Genomic DNA, 15,366 nt, shown 5'->3' with positions numbered 1-15,366 from the left:
TGAAAACTATAAGACATTTTTGAAAGAAATTGAAGAAGACACAAAGAAATGGAAAGACATTCCGTGCTCATGGATTGGAAGAATCAACATAGTTAAAATGGCCATATTACCCAAAGCAATATACAGATTCAATGCAATCCCCATCAAAATCCCAATGGCATATTTTAAAGAAATAGAACAAAAAAATCATCAGATTTGTTTGGAACCACAAAAGATCCTGAATAGCCAAAGCAATCTTAAGGAAAAAGAACAATAATGGAGGTATCACACTTCCTGACTTTGGCTTGTACTACAGGGCTACAATAATCAAAACAGCATGGTATTGGCAGAAAAACAGACACATAGACCAATGGAATAGAATTGAGAACCCAGAAATAAAACCACATAAATATGGACAGATAATTTTTGACAAAGAAGCTAAAAACATACAATGGAGCAAAGACAGCCTCTTCAATAAATGGTGCTGGGTGAATTGGATAGCCACGTGCAAAAGAATGAAACTGGACTGCTATTTGTCACCATGTACCAAAGTTAATTCAAAATGGATCAAAGACTTAAGCATAAGACCTGACACAATAAACTGCATAGAAGAAAACATAGGTACTAAACTTATGGACCTTGGGTTCAAAGAGCATTTTATGAACTTGACTCCAAAGGCAATGGAAGTAAAAGCTAAAATAAATGAATGGGACTATATGAAACTTAAAAGCTTCTGCACAGCAAAAGAAACCATTGACAAAATAAAGAGGCCACCAACTGAATGGGAGAAGATTTTTGCAAACAGTGCCTCCGATAAGGGGCTAGTATCCAGAATATACAAGGAACTCATGCAACTCAACAACAAAAAAACAAACAACCCAATTGAAAAATGGGCAGAGGACTTGAAGAGACATTTCTCCAAAGAGGACATACAAATGGCAAATAGACATATGAAAAAATGCTCAACATCACTAATCATCAGAGAAATGCAAAGAAAAACCACAATGAGATATCACCTCACCCCAGTCAGAATGGCTATCATCAACAAGACAAATAGTAACAAATGTTGGAGAGGCTGTGGAGAAAAAGGAACCCTCATACACTGTTGGTGGGAATGCAGACTGGTGCAGCCGTTATGGAAGGCAGTGTGGAGGTTCCTCAAAAAATTACGAATAGAATTGCCATATGACCCAGCAATCCCTCTCCTGGGTATCTACCCAAAAAATCTGAAAACATTTAGAGATAAAGACATATGTGCTCCAATGTTCATTGCAGCTTTGTTTACGCTGGCCAACACATGGAAACAACCAAAATGCCCTTCGATAGATGAATGGATAAAGAAGTTGTAGTCTATATACACAATGGAATACTATTTGTTGGTAAGAAAAGATGATATAGGAACATTTGTGACAATGTGGATGGATCTTGAGAGTGTAATGCTGAGCGAAATAAATCAGACAGAAAAAGCAGAGAACCATGTGATTTCACTGATATGTGGTATATAAACCAAAAACAACAAAAGAACAAGACAAACAAATGAGAAACAGAAACTCATAGACACAGACAATAGTTTAGTGGTTGCCAGAGGGTAAGGAGGGGCGGGGTTTGGGGGGTGGGAGATGAGGGTAAGGGGGATCGATTATATGGTGATGGAAGGAGAACTGACTCTGGGTGATGAACACATAATGGGATTTATAGATGATGTAATACAGAATTGAACACCTGAAATCTATGTAATTTTACTAACAATTGTCACCCCAATAAATTTAATAAAATAAAATTAAAAAAAAAATAAACCATGAAAAAAGTAGAAAATAAAAAAAACACTAACCAAACAAACAAACAAACAAACAAAAAGAAAACCCAAGGTCAGCAGAAGAAAGGAAATAATAAAAATCAGAGCAAAACTAAATAAAATAGAGACAAAAAGACAATAAAGAAAATGTGACAAAGATGTGGTTCTTTGAAAAGATTAACAAAATTGACAAACCCTTGGCTAGACTCACTAAGATAAAGAGAAAAGACACTAATAAAATCATAAATGAAAGAGGGGAAGTTATCACAGATGCCACAGAAATACAAAGGATCATCTAAGAATAGTATAAAGGACTATATGCCACAAAACTCAATAACGTAGAAGAAATGGACAAATTCTTAGAAACATATAGCCTTCCTATGCTGAATCACAAAGTGGAAAATCTCAATAGACTGATCACCAGTAAGGAAATCGAATCAGTCATCCGAAACCTTCCCAAGCGCAAAAGTCCAGGACCAGATGGCTTCACTAGTGAATTCAACCAAACCTTCAAAGAGGATCTAATACCTGTCCTATTCAAACTCTTCCAAAAGAATTGAAGAAGAGACAATACTGCCTAACTCATTTTATGAGGCCAACAGTGCCCTGATAACAAAACCTGGTGAGGATAACACAAAAAAGAAATCTAAAGGGGCCGGCCCAGTGGCTCAGGTGATTAGAGCTCCATGCTCCTAACTCTGAAGGTTGCCTGTTCGAATTCCATATGGGCCAGTGGGCTCTCAACCACAAGGTTGCCAGTTCGATTCCTCGACTCCCGCAAGGGATGGTGGGCAGCGCCCCCTGCAACTAAAATTGAACATGGTACCTTGAGCTGAGCTCCCGCTGAGCTCTCAGATGGCTCAGTTGGTTGGAGCGTGTCCTCTCAACCACAAGGTTGCCAGTTCGACTCCCGCAAGGGATGGTGGGCTGCACCCCCTGCACCTAGCAATGGCAACTGGACCTGGAGCTGAGCTGCGCCCTCCACAACTAAGACTGAAAGGACAACTTGAAACTGAACGGCACCCTTTACAACTAAGATTGAAGGACAACAACTTGACTTGGAAAAAAGTCCTGGAAGTACACACCGTTCCCCAATAAAGTCCTGTTCCTCTTCCCCAATAAAATCTTAAAAAAAGGAAAAGAAAACTACAGACCAATATCTCTGATGAATAGAGATGCAAAAATCCTAAACAAAATTCTAGCAAATCGAATGCAACAATGCATTAAAAAGATTACTCGTCACGACCAATTGGGGTTCATCCCACGGGCACAAGGATGGTTCAACATATGCAAATCCATTAATGTGATACATCACATAAACAAAATAAAGGACAGAAATCATGATTTTATCAATTGATGCAGAAAAAGCATTTGGCGAGATACAACATCCATTATTAACGCACTTAATAAAATATTTATAGAAGAAAAATACTTTAACATAATAAAGGCCATATATGACAAACCCTGGCTAATCTCATAATTAACAGTGAAAAACTGAAGCCCTTTTCCTCTACGTTGAGGAACACAACAGGGCTGTCCTCTGTCACCTCTGCTTTTCAACATAGTGTTGGAAGTCCTCGCCAGAGCAATCAGGCAAAAGAAAGAAATATAAGGCATCCAAATTGGGAATGAAGAAGTCAAATGTCACTCTTTGCACATGACATGATGCTATTTATAGAAAACCCTAAAGACTCCACCAAAAAGCTATTAGAAACAGTCAAAGAATACAGTAAAGTTGCAAGCACAAAATCAACGTATAGAAGTCCATTACGTTCCTATATACTAACAATGAAATCTCAGAAAAAGAAATAAAAGAAACAATTCCTTTCACAATTTCAGCAAAAAGAATGAAACACCTAGGAATAAACTTAACCAAGGATGTGAAAGCCCTATATGCTGAAAACTATAAGGCATTTTAAAAAGAAACTGAAGAAGGCACAAAGAAATGGAAAGACATTCCGTGCTCATGGTTTGGAAGAATCAACGTAGTAAAAATGGCCATATTACCCAAGGCAATATACAGATTTAATGCAATTCCCATCAAAATCCCAATGGCATTTTTAACAAAATAGAACAAAAAAACATCAGATTTGTATGGAACCACAAAAGATCCTGAATAGCAAAAGCAATCCTAAGAAAAAAGAACAATGCTGGAGGTATCACACTCCCTGACTTTAGTTTGTACTACAGGGCAATAATATTCAAAACAGCATGGTTTTGTCAGAAAAACAGACAGACAGACCAATGGAATAGAATTGAGAACCCAGAAATAAACCCACATAAATATGGACAGATAATCTTTGACAAAGAAGCCCAAAACATTTATGATTAAAACACTTAATAAAATATGTATAGATGGAAAATAGGTATGCAATGGAGAAAAGACAGCCTCTTCAATAAATGGTGCTGGGAGAATTGGAAAGCCACGTGCAAAAGAATGAAACTGAACTGCTATCTGTCACCATGTACCAAAATTAATTCAAAATGGATCAAAGACTTAAGCATAAGACCCGAAACAATAAACTGCATAGAAGAAAACATAGGTAGTAAACTTATGGACCTTGGGTTCAAAGAGCATTTTATGAATTTGACTCCAAAGGCAAAGGAAATAAAAGCTAAAATAAATGAACGGGACTATATCGAAGCCAAAAACTTCTGCACAGCAAAAGAAACCATCGACAAAATAAAGAGGCCACCAGCAGAATGGGAGAAGAAATTTTGCAAACATCACCTCTGATAATGGGCTAATATCCAAAATATCCAAGGAATTCATACAACTCAACAACAAAAAACAAACAACCCAATTGAAAAATGGGCAGAGGACCTGAACAGACATTTCTCCAAAGAGGACATACAAATGGCAAATAGACTTATGAAAAAGTGCTCAACATTACTAATCATCAGAGAAATGCAAATCAAAACCACAATGAGATATCACCTCACCCCAGTTAGAATGGTTATCATCAACAAGACAAATAGTAACAAGTGTTGGAGAGGCTGTGGCGAAAAAGGAACCCTCATACACTGTTGGTGGGAATGCAGACTGGTGCAGCCTCTATGGAAGGCAGTATGGAGGTTCCTCAAAAATTAAGAACAGAATTACCATATGACCCAGCAATACCTCTCCTGAGTACATACTCAAAAAATCTGAAAACATTTATCCATAAAGACATGTGTGCTCCAATGTTCATAGCAGCTTTATTTACGGTAGCCAACACATGGAAACAACCAAAATGTCCTTCAATAGATGAATGGATAAAGAAGTTGTGGCATATATTCACAATGGAATACTCTTTGGTGGTAAGAAAAGATGAAATAGTACCATTTGTGATAACATGGATGGATCTTCATGTTATAATGTTAAGCAAAATAAATCGGACAGAAAAAGTAGAGAACCATATGATTTCACTGATATGTGGTATATAACACTGAAAACAACAAAAGTACAAGACAAACAAATGAAGGAACAAAATCTCATAGACACAGACAATAGTTAGAGGTTATCAGAAGGTTAGTGGGGAGAGGGGCTTAGAAGAGGGTAATAAACTTTAGTTTTAAAAAACTAAATAAAATTTAGTTTTAAACAAATCGAAGCCTTTTTTGATTAAAAAAATCAAATTTTCAATTAAAAAGTCTATTGAGACTTGTTTTATGGCCTGGCATATAATTTAGCTTGGCGGATGTTCCATGTGCACTTGAAAAAGAATGTATTTTGGTATTGTTATATATGCATAATATGATTGTAAGGTAGGTAAAGTTGGTTGAAAGTGCTGTCCAACTCTTCTATGACTTTGCTGATTTTCTGTGTGATTTTTCTATCAATCAATGATAATGGGCTAGAACTCTCCAATGGTGTCTATTTTTCATTTCAGTTTTTACCTCATGTATTTAGGGCTCTGTTGTTCGGTGTGATGGATTTATAATTGATACATATTCTTGATATATTGACCATTTTGTTATGAAATTTCTTTTTCTATAGTAACAGTACTTGTCTTAAAGTGTATTTTGTCTGAAAATGATATAGCACCTTCAACTCTCTTAAAGTTACTGTTTTCATGGCCTGTCTATTTCTATAAAATGATAGTAAAACTTTCAACCTATTTGTGTATTTGAATATAAAGCATGTCTCTTATAGACAGCATATACTTGCTCTTATTTTTTTATTCAATCTGAAAATCTCTGCTTTTTGATAGAAGTGTTTGGTTAATTCCCATTTAATGTGTATTTTTATATGGTTGAATTTACATCTGCCATGTTGGTATTTGTTTTCTGTGTCTCACGTTTTCTTTGTTCCTCTATTCCTCCTTTACTGTCCTTTTTTATTGTTTAATATTTTTAAGTGTACCATTTTAATTCTTTTGATTTTTAAACTACTTAGAAATTTTCTTGGGGCAGCCAGTTGGCTCAGTTGGTTAGAGAGCAGTGCTCCTAACTCCCGCTCCTAACTGCACCCTCCACAACTAGATTGAAAACAATGACTTGGGGGTGGCCAGACGGCTCAGTTGGCTAGAGTGTGAGCTCTTAGCAAGAGGATTGACAGTTCAATTCCCACATGGGATGGTGGGCTGCGCCCCCTGCAACTAGATTGAAAACGGTGACTGGACTTGGAGCTGAGGTGCGCCCTCCACAACAAGATTGAAGGACAACGACTTGACTTGGAGCTGAATGGGTCCTGGAAAAGCACACTTTTCCCCAAGATTCTCCAACAAAAATTTGAAAAAAATTTTTTTCTTAGCAATTGCTCTAGAAATTCCAATATGTATATTACTTTATTACAATCTACTTCATGTTAATACTGGCTTGATTTCATTAAAGTAAAGCCACTTCATTTCAATTTATCTCCATTTCCTCCCCCTCTAGTTTCTGATTATGTTATATATACTATGTAATTAACTCAACAATATAGTTCAATAATTATTGCTTTATATGCTGTTACATCATGTAAAGAAATTAAGAGAAGAAAAAAGAAAAACATATTTATATAGTCTTTTATATTTACCTACATGTTTACCACTTCCAGTGCTTCTTATTTCTTCCTGTGGATTCAAGTTACTGCCTGATATCATTTCCTTCAATTTGAAGGATTTTTGTATTTTTAGAATTCCTTTAGTATTTCTTGTAAGTCTGCTAGCCACAAATTTATCTGGGAATGTTTTGTTTTATCTTCAGTTTTGAAGGATAGTTTCACTGGACATAGAATTCTTGATTTTTTTTCTTGCTGCACTTTGAATATATCATTCCAGTGTCGCTTGCCTCCTTGTTTCTGATGCTAAGTCACCTGTTGAGTATATTGGTGTTGCCCTCTATACAATGTGTTATTTTTTTTCTTGTTGTTTTAAGAATTTTCTTTGAGTAGTTTGTCTATGATGTGTTTAGGCGAGGATCTCTGTGAATTTTTCTTACTTGGAGTTTGATGAGTTCCTCGGATCTGTAGATTAATGTTTTTCCATTAAGTTTGAGAAGTTCTGCCTGATATCATTTCCTTCAATTTGAAGGATTTTTGTATTTTTAGAATTCCTTTAGTATTTCTTGTAAGTCTGCAAGTAATTTCTTGTAAGTTTTGATCATTATTTAACTGAAAAAAATTTTCCTGCCACTTTCTCTCTTCTCTTTTTGGGATCCCCATTATACCTGTCTTGGTAGGCTAAATGTCATTCCATGTGTCCCTGAGGCTCTGCTAATTTTTCTTCAATTTATTTTCTCTTCTTCAGATTATATTATTTCTATTCCTTATTTCAAGTTCTTCTGTTATCTCATATCTGTTCTTGAGCCGATTTAGTATATTTTTCATCTGGGTTATTATACAAGTTTATAATTTCATTTGCTTGTTTTAGATAATTTATATTTCTTTATTGCCATTGTGGAGTCTCTATCATGTTTTCCTTTAATTCTTTAAAAATAGCTTTTGTTAATTCTTTGAACATATATTTGATAGCTACTTTGAAGTCTATGCCTGCTAAATTCAACATATGGGCCCACTCAGAGACAACTTTTATTGAATGCTCTGCTCTCTCCCTACACCCGAGTATGGGTTACACTTTCCTGATTCTTTTCTTTTTGCATGTGTTGTAAATTTGTGTTGATAACCAACCGGACATGTAAAATTATATGTTGTAGAAACTTTTGATTCTGATTTTCCACCTCAACTTTTTGTTTGTTTACTGCTGCTTTTTGTGTTGTTGCTATTTGTCTTTAAGTAATTTGACTGGATTTAATCTGCCTCCCCCATAGTTTGCTGCTGTCTCTGCTCCATTTTCTTTTAAATTCTCATTTTTATTTTTTAGCCTAGGGGTTACTCGTATTCTTCATAGCTTAGTGACATGTCATGGTAGTCTGTATGTGGGTTGGAGAGTGCATTCAAAGTTCAGGTAGTTTTCAAATTTACCATGACTTTTACTTTCCATCTGGCCTTCTCAGTTCTCCTCTGTACATGTACTCAGCCTCTCAGTCAGCCAGGAACGTGTGAAGAGCTTGAATTCTGTTGGGGGCTGCATGTTTGTGCAGCTTTCCTAGTCTCCAGGGATGTGTGGATAATTTATAAACCCCCTCTATGACTCTTATTTCCAACACTTCCCTGGAATACCCCTGTTAAATTTCTGGCTAGTTCTCTCGGCTGCTGCAGTCCCAACCAGGACTTAAAGCTCAAGCTAGGAGAGCTGCAGGTTTTTCCATTTGCCACTGTGAGTGTGAGTTTCCCATCTTCCACTCCCAAACATGTCAGCCCCTTCTGGCAAACAAAGCTGCTAGTTTTCATAGCTAGCTCCACTCTGCTAGAACTACCATACTGAAAGAACTGGGGTGTAGAATAAGGGCAGTCTCAGGCAAGAATGCCATAGACTGCCTAAAGATTTACTGCAAGTTCAGCAGTTTTGAGAAGATAAGATCTTCTCTATTTGTTGTCTTTGGTTGATTTCTAGAGATCTCAAATGATTGTTCTAGACAAATTTAGTTTTATAGCTGCCTTTTGGGAACAAGATGTGGATCTTTTCACTTCTCCATAGCTGGAAGTCTTCTGCTTTCACTTTAGCTTTTGGCCTGCAAAATTCTTACTGCCATAACAGATCTTAGAAGCTTTTCAGAAGATTTGAAAAATATATTTTAACCCAAATTTTGGGGGAGGTATTTTCAGTGGGAGGATCAGTCCAGATATCTAGTCAGCTCTACAGAAGACAGTTAATACTTTCTCAGTTTTTTTTTTTAATAACCATTAAATGAAATTCTTTAAGCAAAGAATTCAGCAAAGTGTCTGTAAAGGGAGTCAATAAACAGTAGTTATAACAACATCTGAACATTTATGGGAATTTTATATACATTATTTTATTTAATCTTAACTCTCAGAGGTAGGTATTCCAATTTTAATATTAGCTACAAAAAGATATACTAGACCAAGGACACACAAGTAGCAAATGGTGGAGCCAGGCTATCAAACCTACTCAACTCCAAAACTGGTACCTTCCTCACTTTGCCATACTGCTTCCATTGTGGAGGACATTTTAGTGGCTGCCCTTTTGGGGTAGCCTATACACTATCTAGGAGGTAGTAAGGAATTAAATCCATTATAGGTATTAGGGATAGGGCTTATTATAGTAATTGGCAACGACCCTAATCACAGTGGGGCATAGATTCCCAAAATCAGACAGGGCTTTTGCTAAGACAATTAACAAATGACTGCAAGGTACCTGTGTATCATTTAAACTGATAAGGTTTTAGGGTCCTATATGAAATTGGCCGAAATTCCAATTGCCCAAATTGTACATACAATGAACAATTAAATCTGAACTAAGACTACCACAAAAATATCTAAACAACCGAACTTCGTTCCATTTCAAAGCCTATAAATATATTTGGGAATTAAATAGCAAATATTGGGGGAAGTTGACTCTTGGATTGGTAAATTTTATTTGAGTGATTATGAATCTGGTCCTCATTTCTCTATATCCAGAAACTATAACCTAAGCTACTGCAAAAGGCTTTCTACATGGACCTCCACTTTCAGTTCCTCTCACCTTTTTTTCCCTTGATTAAAATACTGCCATTTACTAAGGCGCCAACTTCCACACTAGCAAACCAAATCTCTTCTTGACCAGTTACTACAGTTATAGTCACTAGAATTCTTCTCACCTTTGATCTGTTCTTTATATCCTCACATCACCAATCTTCCTAAGACATTTTTTAATCACATTGCTTCTGTGCAGTTTCTCATTGCTTAGTATTATCCTCTCAATTATTCATCCTTAAGCCTTTATAACCGGGTTCCCCACTTACTAGTACAACTCTCTGTCTCTCACAACTCCCTGCCCCTGGTGGGCTCATTTACTTACTTTTTTTTTTTTTTCATTCTTTACTCTTACCACCTTCATTCTCACCTCCAAAACTCTGCTTATGCCATTCTCCCTACTTATTCTTCCTTGCCTTTCGCCACTGCCTCCTTTCTTGGAGCATACTCTTTTCTCCATTTCATTTACCCAAAACTTACAGGTTCTTTAAAATCTACCTCCTTTCATTCATTCAGTGGACATTTGTTCATGCCATGGAGTGTAAGCTTCAAAGGGTGTTTTTCCTCAAATAATTTACCAAAAATGACATTATCATTTTTATTCCACATCTAGCCTAGTTGCGGTTCCACAGTAGGGGAAACTCTCACTTTAGTTCAATTGATATATCACTTTTATCCTACTTTTGACTCCCGCTAACTTTAATATAATTAGTAGATGAGTCTTGAGTTATACATCTATCCTTGGCAATCTGTCCTAGTTTGGATATTGTCTCTTCTGGGACTATGACACAGCATATGGTTATAACAATGTAACAAGTATATATCAAAGAAAAAATAATTATAAGTGAGTCTCATAACTGAGATAGTCATAATTATGTTGCACGATATTCTCATTCTTAAAATCACAAAACTATTAATATTTGAGTACATTAATTATTTTGCTTCATGCTGTGCAGGCAGCCAAGAGATAATAGCTTCCCTTCAGTAAAACAAACAAACAAAACTATTCAAATACTTGGTTTGTTTTTAACCCATATTTCATGTTTCTTCTTTGTCATCTTTTTGCTACCCATTCTCTTACTCATGTTTTAGCCAGTTAGCCATCGGTGCAGATAGAATGAAATAAAGAATTGGCATAGTTATTTTACCCGTCCAATCAGCCTACTTATCTCAGTCTAATTCTTTCCTATACTTATGGGGTGAGTGAGGGAAGGTGATACAAGATGATGTTAGGGAAATGAAATGTGTCCAAAAGAGCAAAGGACTTAATAATAAAAGAGGGAAAAAACTAGGATTGAAGAAGGATAGGGGAAATACATTGATGTTCTAGAATTGTTTTTACTCACTTTAGTGGAAATGAACAAGTCTGTCACCAACCCCTACTGGCTAGTATAAGACCACACATATTCAAGTGATTAAGAAAAAAATGCATTCAGATAAAAATTGTTTGATAATATCTTCCCAGAAATTACGTGGGTAAATTATGTGGGTGAGGCAAAATGAAGAGGATTGGCATGATCTATGTCTTATCTATGGCGGCTTTCTCTTCTGTTAGCACAGATCAGCACAGTTGGTTGCAAAAGCCCACATTTCATTGACTAAAGGTGGCCAAAGGCTTATTACCATTTCAAAATATTTTACTAGGTAGTACATATAAGGATATATCACTACTGTTCTTGCATTCCAAGATACTTTAAAATTCCATAAAAATAATTTTGCTTTCAAAAAGTCAATGGACTTTAATTTAATTTTATCTGCCTGTGCTCTAGAAAACAAGAAACAAAAGAAAATGTTGGGCTAGTTATGTATGTATTGGAACTGGAATGCAAGAGGAAGGGAGAATATTTCATTTTTACTTAGGCAAACTGCTGAAAAAAAACACACAGTTATACTCTTTTAGCAATCTGCTTCTTACCCAAAACATAAATTTCACTGTTGACTACAGCTGTACTGAATCGGTACTTAGAGTACTTCATGGGCGCCCGCTCTGTCCATTGATCTTGGCTGGGGTCATACTGCAACAGTTTGTTGCTTAAACGATCTGGTTCTTCATCAGGGAGCTCCATCTGTATGAAATATGACAGCCAATATAATAACATACCATTTAAAGATCTCTGTGAGTACATGAATGCAATTAATCAAAGCAGATGGCCAAGGAGATAGAGGTTAACTGTAGTGACTCAAACTCACAAACACACAAATCTCATGACTTGGGGTTACAAGTACACTGTCAATATCAGAAGCATTTACATTTTATAATAATGGGGCTAAAGTGTTGGGTTACAGCACACAATCTGTGAGCTTAGTAGTAAGACAATACAGCATTTTTTAAAAACTGAAGCAACTGCAAAGCCTTAAGAATGAAACCAAGCTTTCTATAACAGTATAATTTTATTTTGCCAAACTTCATAGTGGTGGATTTCAATATTTGTGAGAAACTACTTTAATAATGTATAAGGCATTTTTCTTTATATTTTTATAATCCAAATGGAACAAAATTACAAAAACATTTCAGTGTCCTGGTAATTATTTTTATGCCATAATTATGTCCTATATAAGAATGGTATGACAGCCTTACCAGAAAACTAAAGATAGAATGACAGGAAATCCTCACATATCAATAATCACCCTAAATGTAAAAGGACTGAACTCACCAATAAAAAGGCACAGAGTAGCAGATTGGATCCAAAAACTAAACCCAACCATATGCTGTCTCCAAGAACACATTTCAGCTACAAGGACAAGCATAGACTGAAAGTGAAAGGGTGGAAATTGACACTCCAAGCAAATGGTACCCAGAGAAAATCAGGTGTAGCCATAATGATATCAGATGAAACAGACTTCAAGGTGAAAAAGATAACAAGAGACAAAGATGGACATTTCATAATGGTGAAGGGACTGTACAACAAGAAGACATAACAGTCATCAATATTTATGCCCCCAATCAGGGAGCACCGAAATACACCAAGCAACTACTAACAGAACTAAAGGGAGAAATTGACCAAAACACAATTATACTAGGGGACTTAAATACATCATTGACAGCTATGGATAGATCATCCAAACAGAAAATAAATAACGAAATAGTAGCCCTAAATGACACATTAGATGAAATGGACATAATTGACATTTATAGAGCACTTCATCCTAAAACATCAGACTATACATTCTTTTCTAGTGTACATGGAACATTCTCAAGGATAGACCATATATTGGGACATAAAATCAGTCTCAACAAATTTAAGAAGATTGAAATCATACCATGCATATTCTCTGATCACAAGGCTTTGAAATTGGATATCAACTGCAAAAAGAAAGTGGAAAAAACACAAATACATGGAGATTAAACAACATACTTTTAAAGAAGGACTGGGTCAAAGAAGAAATTAGAGGAGAGATCAAAAGATACATAGAAACAAATGACAATGAAAATACATCCTACCAAAATTTTTGGGATGCAGCGAAAGCAGTTTTAAGAGGGAAATTTATCTCATTACAGGCCTATCTCAAGAAACAAGAAAACTCCCAAATAAATAACCTCATGTTACACCTTAAAGAACTAGAAAAAGAAGAACAAGTAAAACCCAAGGTCAGCAGAAGAAAGGAAATAACAAAAATTAGAGCAGAACTAAATGAAATAGAGAACAAAAAGACAATAGAAAAAATTAATGTGACAAAGAGCTGGTTCTTTGAAAAGATTAACAAAATTGACAAACCCTTGGCTAGACTCACTAAGATAAAAAGAGAGAAGACACTAATTAACAAAATCAGAAAGGAAAGAGGGGAAGTTATCACGGACACCACAGAAATACAAAGGATCATCCAAGAATACTATGAAGGACTATATGCCACCAAATTCAACAACCTAGAAGAAATGGACAAGTTCTTAGAAACATATAGCCTTCCAAGGCTGAACCATAAAGAACTGGAAAATCTAAACAGACCGATCACCAGTAACGAAATTGAATCAGTCATCCAAAACCTTCCCAAAAGCAAAAGTCCGGGACCAGATGGCTTCACTAGTGAATTCTACCAAATCTTCAAAGATGATCTAATACCGATCCTGCTCAAACTTTTCCAAAAAATTGAAGAAGAGACAGTACTCCCTAACTCATTTTATGAGACCAACATTAACCTGATACCAAAATCTGTTAAGGACAGCACAAAAAAAAAAAAAAAAAGGAAAGAAAACTACAGACCAATATCCCTGATGAATACGGAAGCAAAAATACTATATAAAATTCTAGCAAATCGAATACAACACTGCATTTAAAAGATCATTCATCACGACCAAGTGGGGTTCATCCCCGGGGCACAAGGATGGTTCTACAAACGCAAATCCATCAATGTGATACGTCACATAAACAAAATAAAGGACAAAAATCATATGATTATATCAATTGATTGAGAAAAAACATTTGACAAGATACAACATCCATTTATGATTAAAACACTTAATCAAATAGGTATAGAAGGAAAATACCTTAACATAATAAAGGCCATATATGACAAGCCCTCAGCTAGTATCATAATTCACGGTGAAAAACTGAAGCCCTTTGCTCTACGTTCAGGAACACGACAGGGATATCCCCTATCACCTCTGCTTTTCAACATAGTGTTGAAAGTCCTTGCCAGAGCAATCAGGCACGAGAAAGAAATAAAAGGCATCCAAATTGGGAATGAAGAAGTTAAATTATCACTCTTTGCAGGTGACATGATACTATATATAGAAAACCCTAAAGACTCCACCAAAAAGCTATTAGAAACAATCAACGAATACAGTAAACTTGCTCTCTACAAAATCAACGTACAAAAGTACATTGCTTTCCTATATACTAACAATGAAATCTCAGAAAAAGTAATACAAAAAACAATTCCTTTTGCAATTGCAGCAAAAAGAATAAAATACCTAGGAATAAACCTAACCAAGGATGTGAAAGACCTATATACTGAAAACTATAAGATATTTTTGAAAGAAATTGAAGAAGACACAAAGAAATGGAAAGACATTCCATACTCATGGATTGGAAGAATCAACATAGTTAAAATGGCCATACTACCCAAAGCAATATACAGATTCAATGCAATCCCCATCAAAATCCCAATGGCATATTTTAAAGAAATAGAACGAAAAATCATCAGATTTGTTTGGAACCACAAAAGACCCCGAATAGCCAAAGCAATCTTAAGAAAAAAGAACAATAATGGAGGTATCACACTTCCTGACTTTGGCTTGTACTACAGGGCTACAATAATCAAAACAGCATGGTATTGGCAGAAAAACAGACACATAGACCAATGGAATAGAATTGAGAACCCAGAAATAAAACCACATAAATATGGACAGATAATTTTTGACAAAGAAGCTAAAAACATACAATGGAGAAAAGACAGCCTCTTCAATAAATGGTGCTGGGAGAATTGGATAGCCACGTGCAAAAGAATGAAACTGGACTGCTATTTGTCACCATGTACCAAAGTTAATTCAAAATGGATCAAAGACTTAAGCATAAGACCTGACACAATAAACTGCATAGAAGAAAACATAGGTTCTAAACTTATGGACCTTGGGTTCTAAGAGCATTTTATGAATTTG

General features: G+C 35.7%; 1 protein-coding gene across 5 annotated transcripts in view; it reads right to left on the bottom strand.

Annotated features, from left to right (window-relative positions):
• KBTBD12 (kelch repeat and BTB domain containing 12) overlaps nucleotides 1-15,366 on the bottom strand; it is an 89,416-nt gene that overhangs the window by 57,404 nt on the left and 16,646 nt on the right. For all 5 annotated transcript variants that reach the window (XM_019718681.2, XM_074340478.1, XM_074340475.1 and 2 more), the window contains exon 4: nucleotides 11,686-11,836. In XM_019718681.2, coding sequence (XP_019574240.1) covers nucleotides 11,686-11,836 — 151 coding nt within the window. The remainder of the gene's footprint in view (nucleotides 1-11,685; nucleotides 11,837-15,366) is intronic.

This window comes from Rhinolophus sinicus, linkage group LG09 (genome assembly GCF_036562045.2).
Source record: "Rhinolophus sinicus isolate RSC01 linkage group LG09, ASM3656204v1, whole genome shotgun sequence".
In the NCBI taxonomy this organism is placed as follows: Eukaryota; Metazoa; Chordata; class Mammalia; order Chiroptera; family Rhinolophidae; genus Rhinolophus; species Rhinolophus sinicus.
Note: the sequence above shows the minus strand (reverse complement) of the source record. Positions and strands in the feature narration are given on the sequence as shown.